The following is a 19998-nucleotide window of genomic DNA, read 5'->3' as shown; positions in this document are numbered from 1 at the left end:
TCATAAAATCCCCCTCTCTCAATTGATTGCAAACTTCAAATATTTGTAGACCACTGAGTTCTCCACCTCTTATGTTTACACACATCATTTAGGCAGGGCATATGGACACTTAAGAGTTTTAGCTTCTTTAGCTTCTCGCTATCAATCACTCCTTCTAGATTTCTTGTACATCTGTGCATGTCACTACACTTAGGGCTGTGCTTAAGGGCCAAATCTGTTCCTAAGAGAATCAAGAGATGTTGTAGTCAAAATCCCTCTCAAAACTAGCACAAGAGTAACACAATTCTTGGAAAACAGGCTGATAATGCATGCTTAGTCTGCTGTTTATGACCAATACCACAGACTTTGTTTTGCGCTTTCCTTGCACTGAGGGCTGTGGCCCACAGAGCACCTTGCTATCCAAGTAAACAGCTTTCTTAGATGAGAAGTTTAAAGGGACAATGATTCTTTCAGAAGCTAAAAGCCTAGGTCTTTACATGCACATCAGTAAGTACATCTGTGACTAGTACCAGAAACAAAATGGGAACACATAAATAAAAGTAGGTTTTACTAATAATAGTTACCTGTAGATACAGAAGAGACATTTCTGATTGCATAGATGTTTCTAAGCCATCTGGATGTCTGTAGCATATAGCCTGCAACTCTGTAAGACTACATCTCATATAGTATCAAGCATTTTACCAGTGTTTAATGAATAAAAAGATAGTTAGAAGTACTGCTTAGAAATACACAACATTGTTAATAAATTACTTCTCTCACTAGGGGTAGATTCTAGAGGAAGAATTTGATATCATCAGGTTCTCAGACCAGTAATTATAGCTTACATTTTGAAAGGAACAACCTTGCTTTCACGGATGCAATTTGCATCAAAATCTGCACTTACAAAATCAGGGAGAAGAGTTTTGCACACATAAATTAATTGCCAACACATTTTCTAGTGCTTGAACTGTAGACAATTAGCTATCAATCACTACTGACCAGGGCTTTACTCAGTGAGGACACAAAGAGTAAGGCTCAGCAACTAATACCAATCCCACAAATACTGCAGTGTCCTAAACATCCCCAAACTCCGTGAATTTCACCTGACAAAGAAAAATCTCTTTGGCAGTAAAAGCTGGTACAGAACTGAAGGTTGGAGAAAGAGGGGGGAGAGGGAGAGGGAGAGAGAGAGACTGATTTGCTCTCAATGAATATGAAAAAGCTGATCTCTGCCATTGAGGAAAATTCTTGTACCAGCAAGTGGTGACTGATTGCGATGAGGAATGCTTTATCACCAAGATCCAGACACCCTTTCATATGGTGATTATTATTCCTGTCATGACCCTCTGGTCATCAAGCCACAGTGTCTTTTGTCAAGAAACAACTATCCAATAAAGAATAATCTAGGAATAAGCCTGTAGCATAATATCTTCTACTTGCTTATACACACAGCAGGAGGAGGAAAATCTTCTTCCTATGAGTTATTACCTGCTCTAATCCACTTTGGAAAATAGCAGTATTTCCTTAATTTTGTGAAGCATGCAAACATATTTTTCACAAACCACAGCTACCTGAATAGCTCAGCCCAGAGCTGAAAGCAAATCTAAAAGCTCTCTCAGGCAACAACAAATAGTCCAACATCACCATCAACTCCATGGCAGCACAGAAATTGTCAAATATTCCCATTAAAACTTGATAAGAACATGCAAAGGCCGAACTGCGTGCCAGCTTGCCTCTATGTTTAATTTCATATTGTCTTCTAGAAGGCTGAAGTCTGGCCTAATTCCTGATGCTATTCTTGGAGCAACAGCTCTGACAAACAGAGGTAACGCATGTACAAAGCCCCAAGAAACAGCACATACCACCTAGCAACATCACCTCTGGTTTAGTTCCTATACAATAAAACAGTGCTAAATTCTTCAGAAGAGAGACATTTTATATCAACACCACCATTGTCCGTATTAATATTATCCAGCTACAAAATTCTGTAGAACTCATTTAACCTTCCATGCATTATTCTACAGCTTTTCTAATTCAGCTGCTTGAGAAAGGGGCTACCACTCTGCAGTCACAGACAGTGCGCACTGCGCTGAAAGCGTCCAGGGGAGAAGGGCTGGGAACCCCTGCTCTGGGACGTGCAAAGCCATGTCTGGCCATGCAGGCCAGTTCTTTTTATGTCTCTTCTGTCCTTATTGCTTATGTAGATCACCTAACACGAGGGCTGTTTTGAACGGTTTTATCCAACTAGCAAGCTAACCCTAAGTAACAAATACAACAATACATATACAACTGTACAGAATAAAAAATTAATGGTGTTAAAGAAGGATGATGCACAGAGACATTATGTGTGACACTGGGGAGGAAGTGGGGGTAAGTGCGCATGGTTAATATGAAAAGATGTCAAAAAAAATGAAGCATAATAATAGTGCAATTTATCCTTGCTAAACGTACTGCGCTGTGCTATAATTAAATATGAAAACCTAAATTTATCTCTATGTTCGGCTGTCATTAACTTAACAGGGAGTGCACATGTTCTAATCTAATGGCTGATTTTTTTCTCCATGTGCAGCATATTAAAATGTATATTAGCCTCAAGGTGCATAAACACAAAATAATAGACCAAAGGTTTTGGCCTGTGGAGAAAAAAATCCATGCTCAAAGGCCGTCAAGTAGCTGGTGATGCAGGGGAGACACTCACTTAGCCTCATTAAGCCAAAGCTCTCTTTTGCTTGTCTTTTGTTCTGCATGACAGCAGCCTCTTTGTTGTATAATAATTCATTCCAAGTTCGTTCCAAGCTACCGAAACTGGTGAACTGTGGCCATTTTAATGAGCAGTATTGGTGGTATGCATAATCTGGAAGCCACGTGGACCAGGCAATCACAGAGCACTGCAGCCAGCAAAATGAGATACTGTCGAAATCACAAATTTGTCAAGTTGTTTTTGGACAGGGTATTATAATAAGCACTAAAATATGCATCTTATTACTCTGCATCTGCCAGTCAAAGATCACTGTAATGAATGCATGCTGCAGGGTATGACCAGGCCGTTTCCCTAAGTAAAACAAACTGCAGAGTACAAAAAAAGAATTATGTATTTTTGGCAGTGACTGGATTTTTTTTTTTTTAAATCCTTTTGCATCAGGAGTTGGATTTTCCTGGCTTGATGTCCGTTGCCAGCAGTGAACGCACTAAAACCGCCACAGCCAAGGAGTTAATGTGAATACATTGTTTCTTAATAGCCACATTTACTGGCTGTGAATACGAAACTTTAAACTCAGTGCTCAAAGCAAATTTAGCATACAGTACATAGAAAACCCACAAAGATTAAACTACTTTAAATCCACTTTAATAATCCTAGTTCCTTTTGTTTTACCCATTTCTGCTGCAAATGGCTTCACCGTTAGGGAAGATACATTTTACGTAACAACTTACAGTCTCCGTGAGAAACAGCACTGTAGATAATCACAACATAAACTTCCATAATAGACCAGTTAAGGAAAAAAAAATAAAGTCAGAAAGGTCCTTTTTTCTACAAATTGGTCAGGCCAGGGATTGCTCATAATTGCTTTCGGCTTGCAAACACTGGGAGGTTCACCAATGGCAGCAAACCTGGTAAGTGTGATTTGTGCAGTGGGGTGCAGGGGTCTGCTCTGCTGGCGCTCCCCAAAACGCTACTGGTGATGCTCCACAGAGGGACCACGAGGCTCCTACCTGGAGCCATGCCTGTGGAAACCTTTCATCACGTCAGGGGAGGAGGTGAAAGACTGAGAGGGGGAAGCAGGAGGAAAGGACTTATTTCCTCATCTGCCTGCAGGTGCTGGTTCAGATATATTTTGGCAGAGCCTTATTTTTGGTCAAGCCAACAAGCATATGCGGCCACAGTCCCTGAGTGTGCTGATGCACAGTTCCCACAATATTCTAAACCAAGAGGTTTCTTGATCAATACTGGCTTACACTTAAGAGGCTTTGCCTGGCTGAGAGTTATATTTCAGGTGCAAGCCTTAGCTGATGGGAAAAAGGATCAAACAGCCTAAAATTAATTTTTTCCCTCCTCTGACTCTTCTTCAGAACTGGTGATCGCAATATGGGAAAAAGTGTTTCTTCATCAATGTTAATTTTTTATTGCAATTTCTCTACCACCATATGATGAGATGGTCTGTATTTCTGGACATGGCCACAAATACCATTTGTTCTGTCTTCTTTATGCAGTTCTGGTAACAAGGGGACAGTTCTTTACCATACTGCACAAACTTGCCTTCCTGAATAACAAGGAGCACTTCCAAAAATGAAGGGTGAAAACCTCTGCTCAGTGAAGGCAGTCAGAGGTGTTGAAGAATCTGAAGGCAGACAAAACTTGGCATATGCATTGCAATAGTATTCTTGCATGGCTGGGAATTCACATTTTATTTATTTATTTAATAGAAGAGAGAATTTAATATTTTGTCAATGGTGTAGCAAGTTTTTTTTTCTCTGCCATACAAAAGGCTATTTAGATTTGACTGCAGTCAGGATAGAATTTAGCAGGTTTGTACTGTTCAGAATACTCAGCTGTTAGTACCCGTAGATACTTGAAGGAAGTGCGTATTTTAGTTGTAATGGGAAGTCCATGCATTCAGAGAACAAAATCAGCAGCTTGCTAAATCTAAGGTGATGAGAATCTTCACTGAAGTTCATACACTGTGCATGTTCAGGATCATTCTCTCTCATCTGTCTGCTGGAGAAAACCACCTTCTATAAACGTGTTTTTATCAGATATGGTTTTAACATTTTCAGTACAGCACAACCTTAACAGTTGAGGAGGATTCACTATGAAAACCAATTTGTTTGGGGTTTTGGATACTTCTGGAATCAAGATGCTTAAATTATTACTTTTTCTTCTTTTTAATTTTTTAACCTTTAGACATGGTCAAATAAATGTCAGTTTTTGCAAAACTTCTGGTGCTGAAAGCAAGGTATGAAACATCCATATACATTTATCTCTTCCTATAAGCCCCCACCTACCAACGGAATACACTACCATATTTTTAATGTTTAGCCACCTGGCATGTATACAGGCCACTGCGTTAAGTATGATTTTTTTATAGCTGACATGAGGTGCAAGTTTATACACAAAACCACTATACCACTTCTGTGACCACCAGCTGACACCAGTATATTTCTGGGACATAATGACTTCAGCTCTCTGGAGTAAGATCAGTAAGCAACTAATGAAAGAGTCCTGTAATAAACAGACAAGGTGAGACAGTGACTACACACAGGAGATCAAATTGCACCTCTGGGGAATACTGTACCTTATCCAGATACCTGGTGAGAACAGAGTTATCTTTATCGCTCCTGGTCATGTATCTTCCTGAGAAACTCATGAACATTATTTTAAAACATAATTCTGTTAATATTGGATTATAAGGATACTACCTGTGCTCTCCCTCTCTCCTGTGCAGCCACCCTAATAACTTTGGGTTGTAAGAGCATGCTCTACATCTTAACTGTCTGCCTGATTGCATCATGCACTTGATCTCAGTCCTAAATTCATGCTGAGGTAAGTGTGCTTTTACAAAAGTTCTTCCTCGAGGGAGTCAGTGAGAAGCAGTGTGGTGTCATCATTACCTTGCCATTCTCTCATCTCAGTGTCGAGATTTGCAAGATGAGATTATAGCTGAGACAAGCTGACAAGTTTTATTCCATGCATTTAATGGAGAGGTGATTCAGAGGTGATATTAATGACACTCATCTGTGTCAAGGCTTCAAATGTCAGGTCCTCCCACAGAAAAAAAAAAACCCAAACAACTAAATAACCCATCAGAAAAGCAATGAGGAAGGAAGCCCAGAAGACTGGCTTTGTCCACCTTTGTGAGTCTGACGCAGCATCTGTGCTAGGACTGTCTTTGGAGCGGTTATGGATAAGGCTACAGCAACAGGAAGGAATGAATAAAATTGGTGGAGCTATGGAAGACAGTTTCACTCAGTGACTGCAAGCCATGGCTGAGGTTAGCATTTCTAAGTGGGAATCTCACTGCTATTACAGGCAGTGTAGTACCACAGGTCACATCTTGGACAATGGCAAGTATTGACTCCAGCAGCAAGTGCTGTGTTAGCAAAAGGGAAAAAGCTAGCGTTACTGAAAAGTCTATCAGAAAATATCTACTAGCTGGCTCAAAGATGATAAATTTAGGGTCTACATACCAAAAAATACATTCTGCAACAGTGAAAAACATAAAAACAGCATTCAAGTTTCCAAAATATTTTCCAGTGCTAGGATGATTCTCACATGTTAAGGGCTATAAATTATCAGATGAAAGTATTAGTTTCATTAATGCAGAAGCATGAACAGGTACTAATCAACATGATTCTCTTTTTCAGCCAAAAGTTGATATGTTTGCTATTAAACTGCTTATTATATGACACTATTTAGGACAGTATTTTTAGTATTCTTTCTGCTTAGGAAAGAAATTATTGTGATAAATGTAACAACTGACAGTGACAACTGTCCAGTTTGTCATTTACCTGGTGACTGCATGGCAAGACAGCTTCAGTTTGATGTCAGGTGTACCACTTAGAAGAAAGTATTTATCTTTTAGTTTACTCTGGTCATAAAATACTACAATATTTCATGACATAACTCTATTGTGTCACTCTCCTGCAGCAACACTCTGCACTCAGCATCTGTTTGATGCTGAAACTGGGACAGAAAATGAATTATCAAAAGAATAGTGCACTGTTATATAAATATATGGACATTAACACTCAATATTGCACTGTGAATCAAAATAGATACTATTATGAACATACTTAGCTAGGAACAGGACCGGTCCTAACTCTGTAATATATTCAAAACTGGGAGAGGCTCAATGAATTTGTATACAATCAGAAGGCAAGTGGTTCTTGATGCTGTCGAAAATAATTCTTGTCCCTCAGTTCCTTCTCATTAAATTGTCAATTGCCTGAACTTCTTAACCCTGTGATTCTATATGAGAATTAATAGGAATTTTGTAACAAAATGGAGGATAATCCCTTTATATTTTTTACATTTACTGCACCAAAAATACAATATATCAAAATTAGCACCTTCACTTTTTTTTTTAATGCAAAAGTTCATCAGTATTTGCTGTTTAGCTTCTCACAGGGTCTTACTGAAAAAACTGCATTTCATCTCACAGTAATACCAAGACAAACTTGGACAGCTCCTTTTACGTTTTTAAAATTGTAATGCAGGATTTTGTCTGTCATATTTTACTCCATGTATAACATATACATCCCTACATGTTACTTTTATCAATGAGAACATATATGTCTCATCAACAGGCTATCTTCTCTTTTCCAAATAGAGAGTGAGTACACGCTTTTTAGTGAATTTATTTTAGAAAGAGAATCACAAGTGTGTGTTATGACTTGCTGCCAAGCAAGCTAGATATTTGTGTTTCAATCTAGATGAAACTACAGTACTAAATTTGCTAGGCACAAGTACATGAAATCCAATATTGATAATAATTTATGAAGGTAAGAATACTGATTCCTATAATACTGCAAACTTAGTTTATGATAACATAATTAGTTACACTAATAACACTGCTTAGGCACAGCCTTGCTAATTATGATATTATAAATATTAATGATATCAAGCCTTTGTATTTGATTGCCCCTAGTAGGAGCATTTATCATGGTATTTCGTTTCACCCGTGTTGTATTATTTTTCTGCCTTTTCCTTTGAACGTCCATTCCTGGACAAATACTTAGCCATCCTGAGCTTATGCTTAAAATATATCAATACGTTATCAGTGATGCAGCCTGGTTAACTTTATAGGTTATTATTTAGTAGCAATGATCCAATGATATAATTCAGTGCTAAGGGCAATCAAATACACAAACAGTTATATTCTGTATGCCTTGTTCTTTTTAAATGTCTAACAGAGCCAGCCAGACAAGATTACATAGGGCTTTGTTTTTCATTCTTTTTCATGTGACCCGTTTCAAGTTAAGATTCCTTTGAATTATTAAATGCTTCCTTAAAGCATCTTTTCACGCTACCTTTTTAAAGTTAATTATTGATGTAGTGACAAGCAGAAAAGACTAAGAATTATATTTTTTTCTTCTCATTCAAAAGGACATGAGAAACACCCTCGACAATGGTTGTCTGTTTAGTAAAATACAAAGGTAATACAAAGATAGAACATTGAATGGAGCTTTAAAGAAGAATTACAACAAATCTCTGTACATGAGTTGGAAATGCTGTGTATGTTTCTACAGGTGTTAAAGGAAGGAAGTTTAGATATAACCCTTTGAGCCTGGTTTAACTGCTTAACATAAGTAGATGAAAATGAAACTGCTTATATCTTGTTTTATTTTTAAGCAGCATATTATCCAGAGCTTTAGGAATAGGATTGTCTTTTCTCCTGGAAGGTAATGTTATAATTTTCAGAGCTCCACAGAGAACAACAACAATATAGGAGTCTCTAATCTCCTGCTAAATCCAACTCCAGTCATCAGCAACGATAAGCAGAGATTTGGAGGCGTTTGACACTCCAAATCCTATTCTTTTGTAATTCTTTACTTTTTACAACATTTTCAACAGTGTTATATCAGATTTTTGGAAGGATAATCAATAGGCACGATGTATAACTGAAATCAGTCTTCAAAGCGATCCCCTCTAGTAACCAGAAACAAAAGCTCAGCCTTCCTGCTGTGCAGGTATTTTGCTTAGAGCAGTAGGCAGCAAGGCATCAGTAGGAAGCCAGTTACACCTCCCTGCTTCTCAGCGTGGATCAGCCGGTGCCCTGGTGGAGGGGTGAGCAGTACTGGGGGTGGCTGCAACCCATTACATCTGGCAAAAATCTCCAAGGATGCTTTTGTAGCAGGGAACTACTAGAGCAGAGAGGAAAGACAGCCCAGAGGTTACGATTTCAGACCATAGTTTACATTCCTATTCCACCACAGATCTTCTACGTTTAAATGATCTTGCGGAATCTGTTAAATTATTCAGTGTCACTGTTCCTCACCTGGAACTTCCCTGCCTTGCAGAGCGTTTGGGAGTCAGCACACATGAAACACCATGAGATGCTCAGGTATGATGATCGAAGGGCCACTCCTACCTGATCTAGTGTTCCAAGTAACAGCTGGTTTGTGGCAAGCTGTCTCAGCTGGTCAGGTCCAGTGCTAGGGGGCTTTCATGTCTCCTGGATGTTGCACCCTGGCTGGAATACCCAGGAACTTCTGGCACAATATTAGTAGCATTCTGAATTGAGCTGAGTTTCTTTAAAACAAGCAGTTACAGAACTTGTTCCAATGCATTTGTAATTTTACATCCTACACTTTTTTTAAAGACATTATGTTATGAATCAAGTGGAGAGATCATATTTATAGTAAAAACGTTATCCCATATCAAGTCATCTCAAGTTTGTCTTCTTAAGCTGCCTTCAGATATTTGTTAATCTCAGTAGGAATAAGACTTGGTGACTAATTGTGACAGCAGCAGCGGTTACCCAAGGTAAGGAGCAGAAACTGGATACAATCATTATGGAATTGCATTCAAAACCAAGACATAGTGTCATTATACAGGAATGGCAATGAAACAACATACCTTTCCCATCAGATCAGCAATTCTAGGTACTGGTTTTCCTTTCTGATGACGCATGGTTGCAGGACTCTGTCCATTCCAGTCTTCAAGTTCCTCAATGCTTTTCAGGTAAAGAAGAGCTCGCAGTCCAGTGCAGTAGTCATCAATAACAGTGAAATCTTGATTCTGGATTGCACTGCACACCTATGAAATATAAGTCAGTTATCAGCAACATCCTGGCAGAGGAGCATATGGAATTAGCAAGCTCTTTGGACTTACTGATTATCATATACCCTTCCTGCAACTTCACTGGGAAAGAACTACAAGAATTCAGGATATTAATTGGCTGCTTAATCCTATGTCATGATACCACCACTGCAGTTCAGGAAAAAAAGGACTCAATAACACTAATTATGCCTAGGTTTCCTAATGGCAGCCCTTAGACCTGACCTGAAGGCTGTTGAGAAGTAAGCCTGCAAGCCCAGCCCCAAGCGTGCCTTCCGGGCCGCTGATGCTGAGCATGCCAAGCACACTGGCAAACCACCAGCTATGCTCAGACCTTTGCCTGCAGACACACAGTGGTATTCCCCAGCCTGCTCTGTCAGGAAGCACAGACATATCCAGTTAGGCCCCAGTCAAGCAAATCACAGAACCACAGACTTGCTGAGGTTGCAAGGCATCTCTAGAGACTGTCTTGTCCACCCTCCCAGCTCAGAGAAGGGTGAACTAGAGGAGGCTACCCAAGACCGTATTCAGCTGGGGTTTGAATGTCTCCAAAGACAGAGACCTCTCAGGGGAACCTGGTCCGGTGTTTCATTTCCCTTGCACCTTTTTCTTATATTTAAACAGAATTTCCTGTGTTCCAGTTTGTGCCCATTGCCTCTTGTCCTTTCACTGGATACTCCTGAGAAGAATCTGGCTCCAACAAAAGTGTCTCAGCAAACAGCACCCATTAAGCTGAGCTGTTAGTATGGGTGAGCATTTCCAGGCACAAAACTGAATGGTCCACTTCTGCTAATCACCATTTGCCATTCAGTGGTACTGGGAGGCCAGGCCACTTTATTTTAGATACTGTAGAAACACAGATAGCAATATAGCTTTGTAAACATATAAAACAATGATCCCTGACCTGCAGAGCCTAACATGTGAACACAAAACTACTGACAGCAGAGAACAGTCTCATCATTTACATGGATACTTCTGGACCACATTGTGGGTATCAGCTCAGATTTAAACCCACAGAGATCCCCAACCAAACTGACAAGTGAATAAAAAATTCCTGACTCTTCTCTGAACACCTTCTCATTAGCTAAACTCTAATCATCCATCATTTACGAGGTGCAGGGTTGGTTGAGTACCATTAATTGTCAGTCCCTGGAAATGCTCTGAAATTCCAGATGTGTCAGTGTTTTCAGCCTCTGATTCAGCTTTTATTCTAAAAGCTAAAAAGAATGCTCCTGATAATACCTACACTTACATACACACATAATGAACACAACAATGAAATAGCCACCTATTTCAGAACATGAATGTGTGCATGTGCACAAACACATCCACACTCCTTGGACACGAAAACATGCCTTGGATCATAATTGACATTGATGCTTAAAAAATACAGGAATTGTTTTTCACATTTCAGAAATGATAATAAAACTTGCAATTCTGAAGACAGGTACACATTACATTGTAATATACCATACACTAGAGCTGTGCAAGTTAAAAATAAGGGCAAACTATCAAATAAGCACAAGAACATTTTCTATACAGCACATGTACGTTACACAAAATCTGTTTCTCTAAAGAAACAGTGTGGGCATTAATTAGCTCTGTTACGCCTTCCATAGACTTCAAGACTTTTTTTTTTTCCAGAGCAATTATAAAGAACATCATAATAATTTCCTGTACAGGTTATTTAACTGCAAAACTCAACTGATGCTTATTTAAGCCTTTTTGTTCACCAAGGGATTCTCTATTTTTTTAGTGCATGGGTAACACTTTTATTAGCTGTTCTTAAAAAAACTAAAACTGTAAAAAAATACAGGTAAAAGCCATGTCATGTCACTTGAAACAAGTTCAGGCACTGTTGTCAAAATCCTGAAATATTTTGACAAGATGTATACACATGAGATACACTGGAGGATACCTGTAATAACCTTATAAATAAAGAGGCTTTTACTGTTTTCCATCTTGTGGTGCAGTGTTATGAACTGCAATAATATAAAAATGTGCAGAAGATGATATCACACTAAGAGCTAACATTTGATCCCTGTGAATCTATGTGCAGTGCACTGTTTGCCTTCCCTAGAAAGCCAGGCAGGTTGCAGAACCAAAGGCAAAATGCAATTTTTAAAGAAAAATGTAAATCTCTGCACTGAAGAAAAATGTTATCTGAAATGGAAAGACTTAGACACAGAATTAGCAAGTGGTTTCAGATGACCCTCCTCTTCTGTAGGAGCCTTATGACTATGGTGCCCAATGGTGCAGATAATTAACCAAAGACATGCCTTTCACTGATTTCACTGTGATAAAAGCAAGTGCTTATGTTTACGGGCCTTTCCTAGAATAAGAGAGATTCAAACATTAACACATACAAAACCAACATGCTTTTGGCAAATTCCAAAACATTCTGAGCTTTGAAATTTCTTATGTTGCACATATCGGATGGTGAGATTTGTGTTTTAGGCTTACAGTGTCTTCCACGAATCAATGTAGAAGCCTTTGCTGCATTTTAAAAGGTGGTGAACAAAGTCAAGATAAAAGGTCACTCTGACCCATCAGCCATGACAATTTCCACACCACAGAGAGAGGTTTTTAGCATCATACCTGGCTGCCTCTGAATCACCAGTTTAAATGACACTGTGCCCTCTTTTCAGCACAAGAGAAGTGGCAGGGCAATAGACCAGGTGAGACTCAAACTCATGCATCCGGAAAAATTGCAGAAGAACTGAACCGACCTGTCTCCACACATCATTAATGCCCCGCTTCGCTCCTGCTGCTTGCACTGGGAACAGGCATGCTTCCCCTCCCTTGCAAAGTGAAACCTTGAGCCCCTTCTTCTGCTGGTATCTTATTTTATGGGTGTGAAGAGCAGGAAAAGCAGGAAGAGCAGTCCAGCTATGGCCATATTTAAAATGGAACTACCTTTGGATTGCTACCCCTTCTCATTTAATGTCTTATTGAACCACCTCAACAGGAGATAAAGGTGAGCAGGGTGCTGCTGTACAGCTGTTACCCATGCTTTGCACACCGATCGGAGCAGCAGCATGAAACTGAACTGCATCCAGCCCTGCCCGCTCAGCTCCTCTTCTCAGCATCATGCTTTTACCAACCAAACATAGTAAAATGTGCTTCCCTTTAGACCCTGAAACAAAAGCCTGAACAAAAATAGAACTTCACAACTGAGAACATACACATGGTCATATTGTGCCAGACCAGCAGTCTGTATCGTGTGGCCAACAGAAGCCGCTTGTGGATGAGTATAAGAAACAGAGCAAGTGTAGATCAGTTGCTCAAGTGGTTTATCAGCCCAGGTTCTGGCAAGCAGTAGTGCTGGGACTTCACATGGCAGAGATGACACCTGTTTAATATCCCTTGATCCTAAATAATGTAAGTGAATCTGTTTTATGAGTAAATTAACATTCAACTGTTCACTGAGCCAGGCTCTCACTTGAAACATTTAGGTAGAAAGTAGTTTTTTCTTCTTTGGAATATGAGAAAGAAGCCCTGTGAGCAACCTATGGGACAGAGTGAGGTCCAGATCACAGTGAAGCTGTTAGCTGTGCTGCTGACAAGTGCTGTCCTGCTGCCTTGGCTGTGTTTGTCTCTAGCTTTGGACTAGAACTTGGGCTAGAAGAGAAAGCTGCTACATTTTTCCTGCTTCAAAAGGTAACCTATATTATTCATATTGCACCAATATACACAGAGATAATTTTGCATGAGCTTGGTTTTACTGCACTGCTTGGCTCTGCCTTGGCAGTAGAACTGCTACGATTTCATTTTTAAGATCGGACCTTCTCCCCTTTCCTCCAGGTCCACACTCCAATGATTGCCCCTTACATCCCAACAGAGACAAGCAGGCCAACATGCTATGTATTATATTGTGCTCTCAGTATTCTGAAATCTAAAACTGTTCAGTATAAGTTGCAACTGTAGGTTACAATTCTAATCTATACAGACATGTCTGAGATACTAGAAGACACAATGCCTGCTTTGCTGATGGTAAATCAAACATACACCAAATGATCTCACTGGGGAATGGGGATGTGAAATGAATCACAGGCTAAGGCTCTAAGTAAAACTGTTCTGCAAAATGCAATGATGGGAGAGGCATGCAAAGGTCCCTGCTGATATCTTGCATAAGAAATGACCTGTCTGCTCTATCACTAAATAAACATAAATACTGACTCTAACTTTGTCAAAGGATCTAGAGCCATTACAAATCTTACTTGAGGAGCTGGAGTAAATTGTCAGGAGATTATTATTGTGTAAAAAGAATTTTATAGGTTACATGATTCTAATTAATCATTCACATCAATCTGAAACTTTAAATTTACATTTTTTGAAGAAAAAGTTGTAAATTTTCAATGTAAAAAACATTCTCAATGCCTTTGCTTTTAGCAGAATCATTACACAACAAAGATATGCCAATTTCTGAAGTCTTTACTGAGGCAAATCCCCTGCACCGTTTACTGAGAGCTCTGTCTGTGTAAGACCTTTTAGATTTTGTCCATAGTCTTTGTTTCTAGGAGCAATGAGAAAAATACACAGACACTGCATTTTATTTTCGTTTTGCTCTCTACAAAAATGGATGTGGTTCCTGTCCAAACTTTGGTATATCCTGAGAGACAGTGTGGAAGATCTGTGCCATCTGTGCAGAACCTGGACAAAGTGGTTGAGGTACTTCCAGCCAGATCACCCACGAAAGCAATTCCTATCAGTGTTGTCCTTGCATCTCCCTGCAACATGGGGGATGTTGCAGAGGAGAAAATATTTTCTGTAACACTAGAAAGAGGTAACAATGCACTCCTCTTCAGGCATTACTCTGTCCACTGTCTCTTACCCCATGACCTTCAGTTTTTACACAAACTCATTATTATACCCCAGCTGGACAGGTGATGGTGGGGAAGACAGTGCCAAAAATGGACCCCAGTCCCCACCTGCATTCTTTCTATTCCATCAATCACAGGAATTTCAGCAGAGGCAGCAGAGGAGATGCAGATCTAGACGTGTTTGTACCAATTCTTCCCTACACTACTTTCAACTAACAAGAGGTAGTGTGTCTATAATCTCATATACTGCTAGTTCACTGCAAAAGGCTGGAGCAGGTCAGAGAATCTAGCCTGTTTAATAACGTGTTGCTTGCAAGAAGCGTAAGTGTTCTTGGTGTGACTAGATCTGTGAGAACAAGAATGCTGCAATGTCTGGCAGCACCTGTGCTCCTATTTGAAATTTTCTCAAAGCACTATTAAAACCCTTTGCCAGCCATGAATCTGTGGTAGGAGACAATAGCTTGGAGAAAATTTTAATTTTTACACTCCTCCGAAATACGTTTCTTTTTTCAGAATATGGGTGTAAAGTAATTGTCATTTTTATGAAAACAGAAGTAACAGTAAGGAGGCACATAGGTGGCAGTGATACACGGTCTAGAAGTAAGAAGATTGATGGGTATATATTTGTATATACAAACGCAAATCACATAGCTTGACTGTTCTACCATATTAGTTTCCATTTGTTGTAGCTGTACAACATCAAAGCAGTGATGTCCCCATATATTGCATTTAGTGGTAATGTAACGGACTACCAAAAAGAAAAAAAAAAATCAAAGTGAGAGTTTCTAAGTAGTTTCCTGGCAATTGAGACAGCAGGCTCTTTCATCTGTGCTGTAACTGTGGCAATGCATTGATTTAAACTCCTTCTGAGATCTCAAATGCTTTTATATTCTTAGGTCTCACTGGCTGCTTTCTTTTTGCTTTTTTTTTTCCCTTCAAATGATAAAATTCTAGCATTTAGCAGAATGCCATCTTGCTTCCCCAGAAGACGGAGACTTATTTCAGCTTTGGTTCTAAACTGCATAGGATCTCTAAATAATATAGCTCTCAAAATGCCATCCGATTAGGAAATTGGCCTTTGACTTCACAGTTTCTAATATTCTCACCATAGCAAGGGGATAAACAACTATTATTCCTCTGAGATACCTGCGAGAGGTTTTACAATGGATTAACAATTTTGCTTTTACATTAATTTGGTTGACTTCCTTTGAAATATTTTTACTGATATGCCCAAATGGTAAGCAAAAGATTTACTGTTATGATTTTGTATTATAATATATTTTCAATTTTAGCACTACTTATCATCTTTTTATAGAAGCTTTCTTTTTCTATTAAAAATTCTTCCTGATAAGTATTGAAGACATAAATCCACCTTCCTGTTAGAGAAACATTTATGAATGATTCTAAGCTGGTTTTCAATGTATAGTTGAGGCTACTGCTTTTTTTATTAGTGTCTATTGATTAAGATTCTGGTGGAAAAAGACTGAAGTTGTAAATGAATGCAAGGTACTTCAGGAAGGATTCTATTTGTGCCCACCCAGGTATGCATATGAATCGACAGCCTTAAGAATATTAATTTTACTGTAGTGGGCAAGAGCATGATAATCTGGGTAAGGCACACATACCATTTAAAATTTATTCTCAAAAGCAACTAGCAAAAACTGACTCAACTAAAGGGAGATCTTTCTGGGCCATGCAATCCCTACGCTGCATACTCTTGCCTATAGAAACGAAAATGTATGTTTTCTAGCCCCTATACAATGATTTAGATGTGCCCAGATCTACAAAGTAAAAAGCAGTACACACAGCATTGGTTGTCTGACACAGTACTCATAATAATGTGGCAAGAGCTGCAATGTGAGAGTAAGCAGACAAAATATCCTCTGAGATGGGTTTCTGCACTTACAATCTTCAGGATATCTTCCAATATTTATGGAAAGGCTGCCTGTATAATGATTGTTCCTCCTCCTCATGTCTCGTTGAACACTGACTTACCAGTACATTAAATGCGTAGCCTAAATTATCCTTTCTATCAGCAATTATTACTTTTGCTAGAGGGTTGTAGGATTAAGAACATTAGAGGAAGTGGATTATCGGACAATGTGGTGCACTCTCTGGAAAAAAAATGAGATTCTTTGTTTTAAAGAACAAATTTGTAAGTAAGAAAAAGCTTTCCAAATATTGATACAGTACAGATGGAATGACTTGATTCATTCACATTAGCTGCTTAAATGACTCTAGAGATACAGGTCAGCAGATGGGATGTTACTTAACAAGGCTTCAGATACTGGATCAAGATGCAAAACTGACTTAGGTGATAGCTGATAGCCTTTTTAAAACATCAGAATTGAGCTAATATACATGAAATGAACTAGTATTTCTTCTGAAGTTCAGTACGGCATTCAGAAAGCAGTTTGAAGGACTCAAATATTACACCTATGAATTGTCTGAATTGTGGGGAAAAAAACACATCATCTTTTTTACTGAGTCCTAGACTTGAAGTCCTATTGAGCGGAGGGCTTACCAGAGACACTTGAGGGGCAACACACAGAAGAAAGATTCAAAGATGCTAACAACTCCAGGCTCTGCAGAGTAGGCAACCATTCACATAGGGCTTAAGAAATCTATAAAAAAAAAAAATGACTGGATGGTCCGGTGCCATGTGGGTGTCAGTAATGAAGTATTTCAGTTATTTTGTTATACCTCAAGTGAGTTCATCAGACAAGCTTGAGGTAAAGTGTCGTTCTAATGAGAAGTATAGGCTAATGTCAGTAAGTAATGGACCTCAAAATGAGTTAAAAGGAGAAGGTCTCCAGTCCATACAAGACAAGCTTGCGGGATAAGAGCTCTATCTGCGGTACAGCTTGGATCCTCTCTACAACAGGACAACATAACGCTGACGTGGTGTTGAGCAGAGCTGAGCTGACATTTAGGGAGCATCAAGGCAGGGACCACAGGTAAGGAAATAAGGATGCAGTAGCTGGGCAGCAAGAAGAGCCACACAGCTTGTGTTGAAGCCACAGCAGCCTCCTGAGGCAGGCTGTAATGAAAAGCCTCCCCAGCACCAAGGTGACAGTTACTCCTGCTGGCACAGAGACCCCGAAGCACCTGATTTTTGGGGGTGAAAGATAGACCTTGTTCATGTATTGCACTCCAGCAACCTTGGGCAACTGTGAGTGGCCAACAATGAAGGAGGAGAAAAAAGTCTAGAATCCATTAGCCACTTATCAGATGAGGGCACGGCAGGGTATAAGAGCACTGTAAGAGATCCTTTAGGAATGTTATCTGATGCATTAATTCCTAGCCTACTCAAATGTATTTTTCCTTCCCTTAAGTTCTTCTCTGCCAATTAATGTATCTTTGATCTAAATAGCTAAACTGGGTGTTTGGGAGTGGGAAACTGGCACTTATCAAGGGACCCTGAATGATGCAATTTTGTATCCCGTGTCTCTGAGAGGGGAATTGCAGAAGAAATCAAGAATTTTCAGAAGGTTCCCTGAGGTAATTGTGGTATTTTTTTTTTCCCTGTCAACCACCCCTAGAGGAATGGTTATATTTCCTTATCTCACTAAAGCATTCTGTCAGTTCTTGGAACTACAAAGTGGACCTTTATGCAGTAGGTGGGCACACACACTGATAAAAGTGCTGATCGTGATCATCTTTCCTAAGAAAACAAATATGATTCCACATGCCTTGAGCATTGAGGAGTGTGGGAAACAGCCTCCTAATCAGCCATCTACAGCAAACTGTATCATTGTACTGTAGATCTACAAAATTAAACATATTTTTGAAAGCAGATGAGCTAACTCCCCTGTGTAAACAGTCCAATCACATATAGAGGCTCTACAACTATCTTTAAATTTATGTTGAATATCACTTCATATTTCATTTATTAACACCCAAAGGTCTTGCCTCTCTCTTGTAAGTACTGTTGTGGAAAATGAAATCCTTCAGTTCTCCCAGTGGTTCTGCAGCTGCTGGTACAGCATCAGCAGCTGTGCCAGGTAGACGTAATTTTACTCGACCCATTTCCATGAGCTGTATCCTCCAGTTCCTCCAAAGATATTTCTAAAACAGGTATCAGTTAAGTCTCTCAGATCTGGTGGTTTGATGTTAAAAGTCATCAAGTAACATGACACATTTAGTCAGAAGTTAGCAGTGTTTTTAAGATTTTGTTTTCTGAGAGCTAACCAACAGGAATGCCATCCTCTCTAGACTGGAGTTGGTCCGTTATTGCATTTTTGGAAAGACATATTTGTCAGAAGTGAGTGTGGTTCTAGGAAAGCAGGTTTTTCAGAAAAGAACTGTGTTCTGAAAAACGTGTGGAAAAGAGTTTCACAATTACCAATATGTGCTGTTTGACAACATGGAATGCAACTGCTCCATTTAACCTGAAAATGTCTGTTTTGCAATCCAAGTTAATTGGAATGAAAAGGTCAAAACTAAAATATGTTGCAAAATAGTTGAAACAAAGATTTGATTCACCCAAATAATACTTTTTTCTTTAAATGTGTTAATTCCACACATTTTTAGAATGTTGATTATCAGTTTAAACTGGAAAACTTTTCCATCCTTGAACTTCCCTGTGACAGAATAACTATTTCCTGATCATTGGTAATACTCAGGTTCATTAATGCATAACGGATCCAGGGTAAAGCTTCAGCATTCTTCATCCCAGTACACTCTGAATCAGACACAGCAGGGACTTGAACCCAGATCTATTTTGATTAAATGAAATTTGTCAATGAAAAACAGTTTCCTCAAAGAAGTTTTCAACAAACTCTAATGAGAACCATCTACTGAGGGACACCCTCCTGTGACCAGAATTTTGAAAGCTGCAGACCTCTCAAAATCAAACAGAAAAGCAATTTTTCCATTTTGGAACCTCCGTTCAGTCCTGCAATGATTAACCCCTTATCCTTGTGAGTCTTTCCCTCTAGTACTCTCACATTTTATTTCAGCTAAAATTACTTTCATCCTTTATCAGCTTCCCTGTATGAATTTGTGCAGCAGCTGCTGTGTCCATTGAAGAGTGAGATTCATGTGAATAAAATAGTTCTGACCCTCCAAGTCCTTCGTGTCTGAGATAAAATGCCACTTTCACATTTCCTTAGGGATTGTTTTACGTATCTCTGTCCAAATAATAAATATCAGCAAGAAAAGCAACGACATAACTCAGATATTGAAGGAAGTTAAACCCTTTCTTAAACGTACTGCCAGCTTCAGAAAAATGGTTTCACTGTTTGTTTCTTTCATTCAAATTGCATGGATAAAAGGACCTCTCGCCAGCCAGATCAATCTGTGTCAGGGAGCTTGTGTTGTAGCAGGAAAAAAAACTTCAAAATGGCATCAGGGCTCACATGCCCGGATTGCTCCCTCCTTCCTGGGCAGAAAAAGATTTTTCTACCACTGGAAAAAAAC

The 19998-nt window shown here is 39.2% G+C and overlaps 1 protein-coding gene across 1 annotated transcript in view; it reads right to left on the bottom strand.

Moving 5' to 3' along the window:
* The window catches only part of DPYD (dihydropyrimidine dehydrogenase), a 372599-nt gene that overhangs the window by 40955 nt on the left and 311646 nt on the right, over positions 1-19998 (bottom strand). The window contains exon 20 of the mRNA XM_030033578.1: positions 9554-9733. Coding sequence (XP_029889438.1) covers positions 9554-9733 — 180 coding nt within the window. The remainder of the gene's footprint in view (positions 1-9553; positions 9734-19998) is intronic.

Source organism: Aquila chrysaetos, chromosome 12, assembly GCF_900496995.4.
Source record: "Aquila chrysaetos chrysaetos chromosome 12, bAquChr1.4, whole genome shotgun sequence".
In the NCBI taxonomy this organism is placed as follows: domain Eukaryota; kingdom Metazoa; phylum Chordata; class Aves; order Accipitriformes; family Accipitridae; genus Aquila; species Aquila chrysaetos.
The sequence above is the reverse complement of the archived record's forward strand: the minus strand, read 5'-3'. Positions and strand labels throughout refer to the sequence as shown.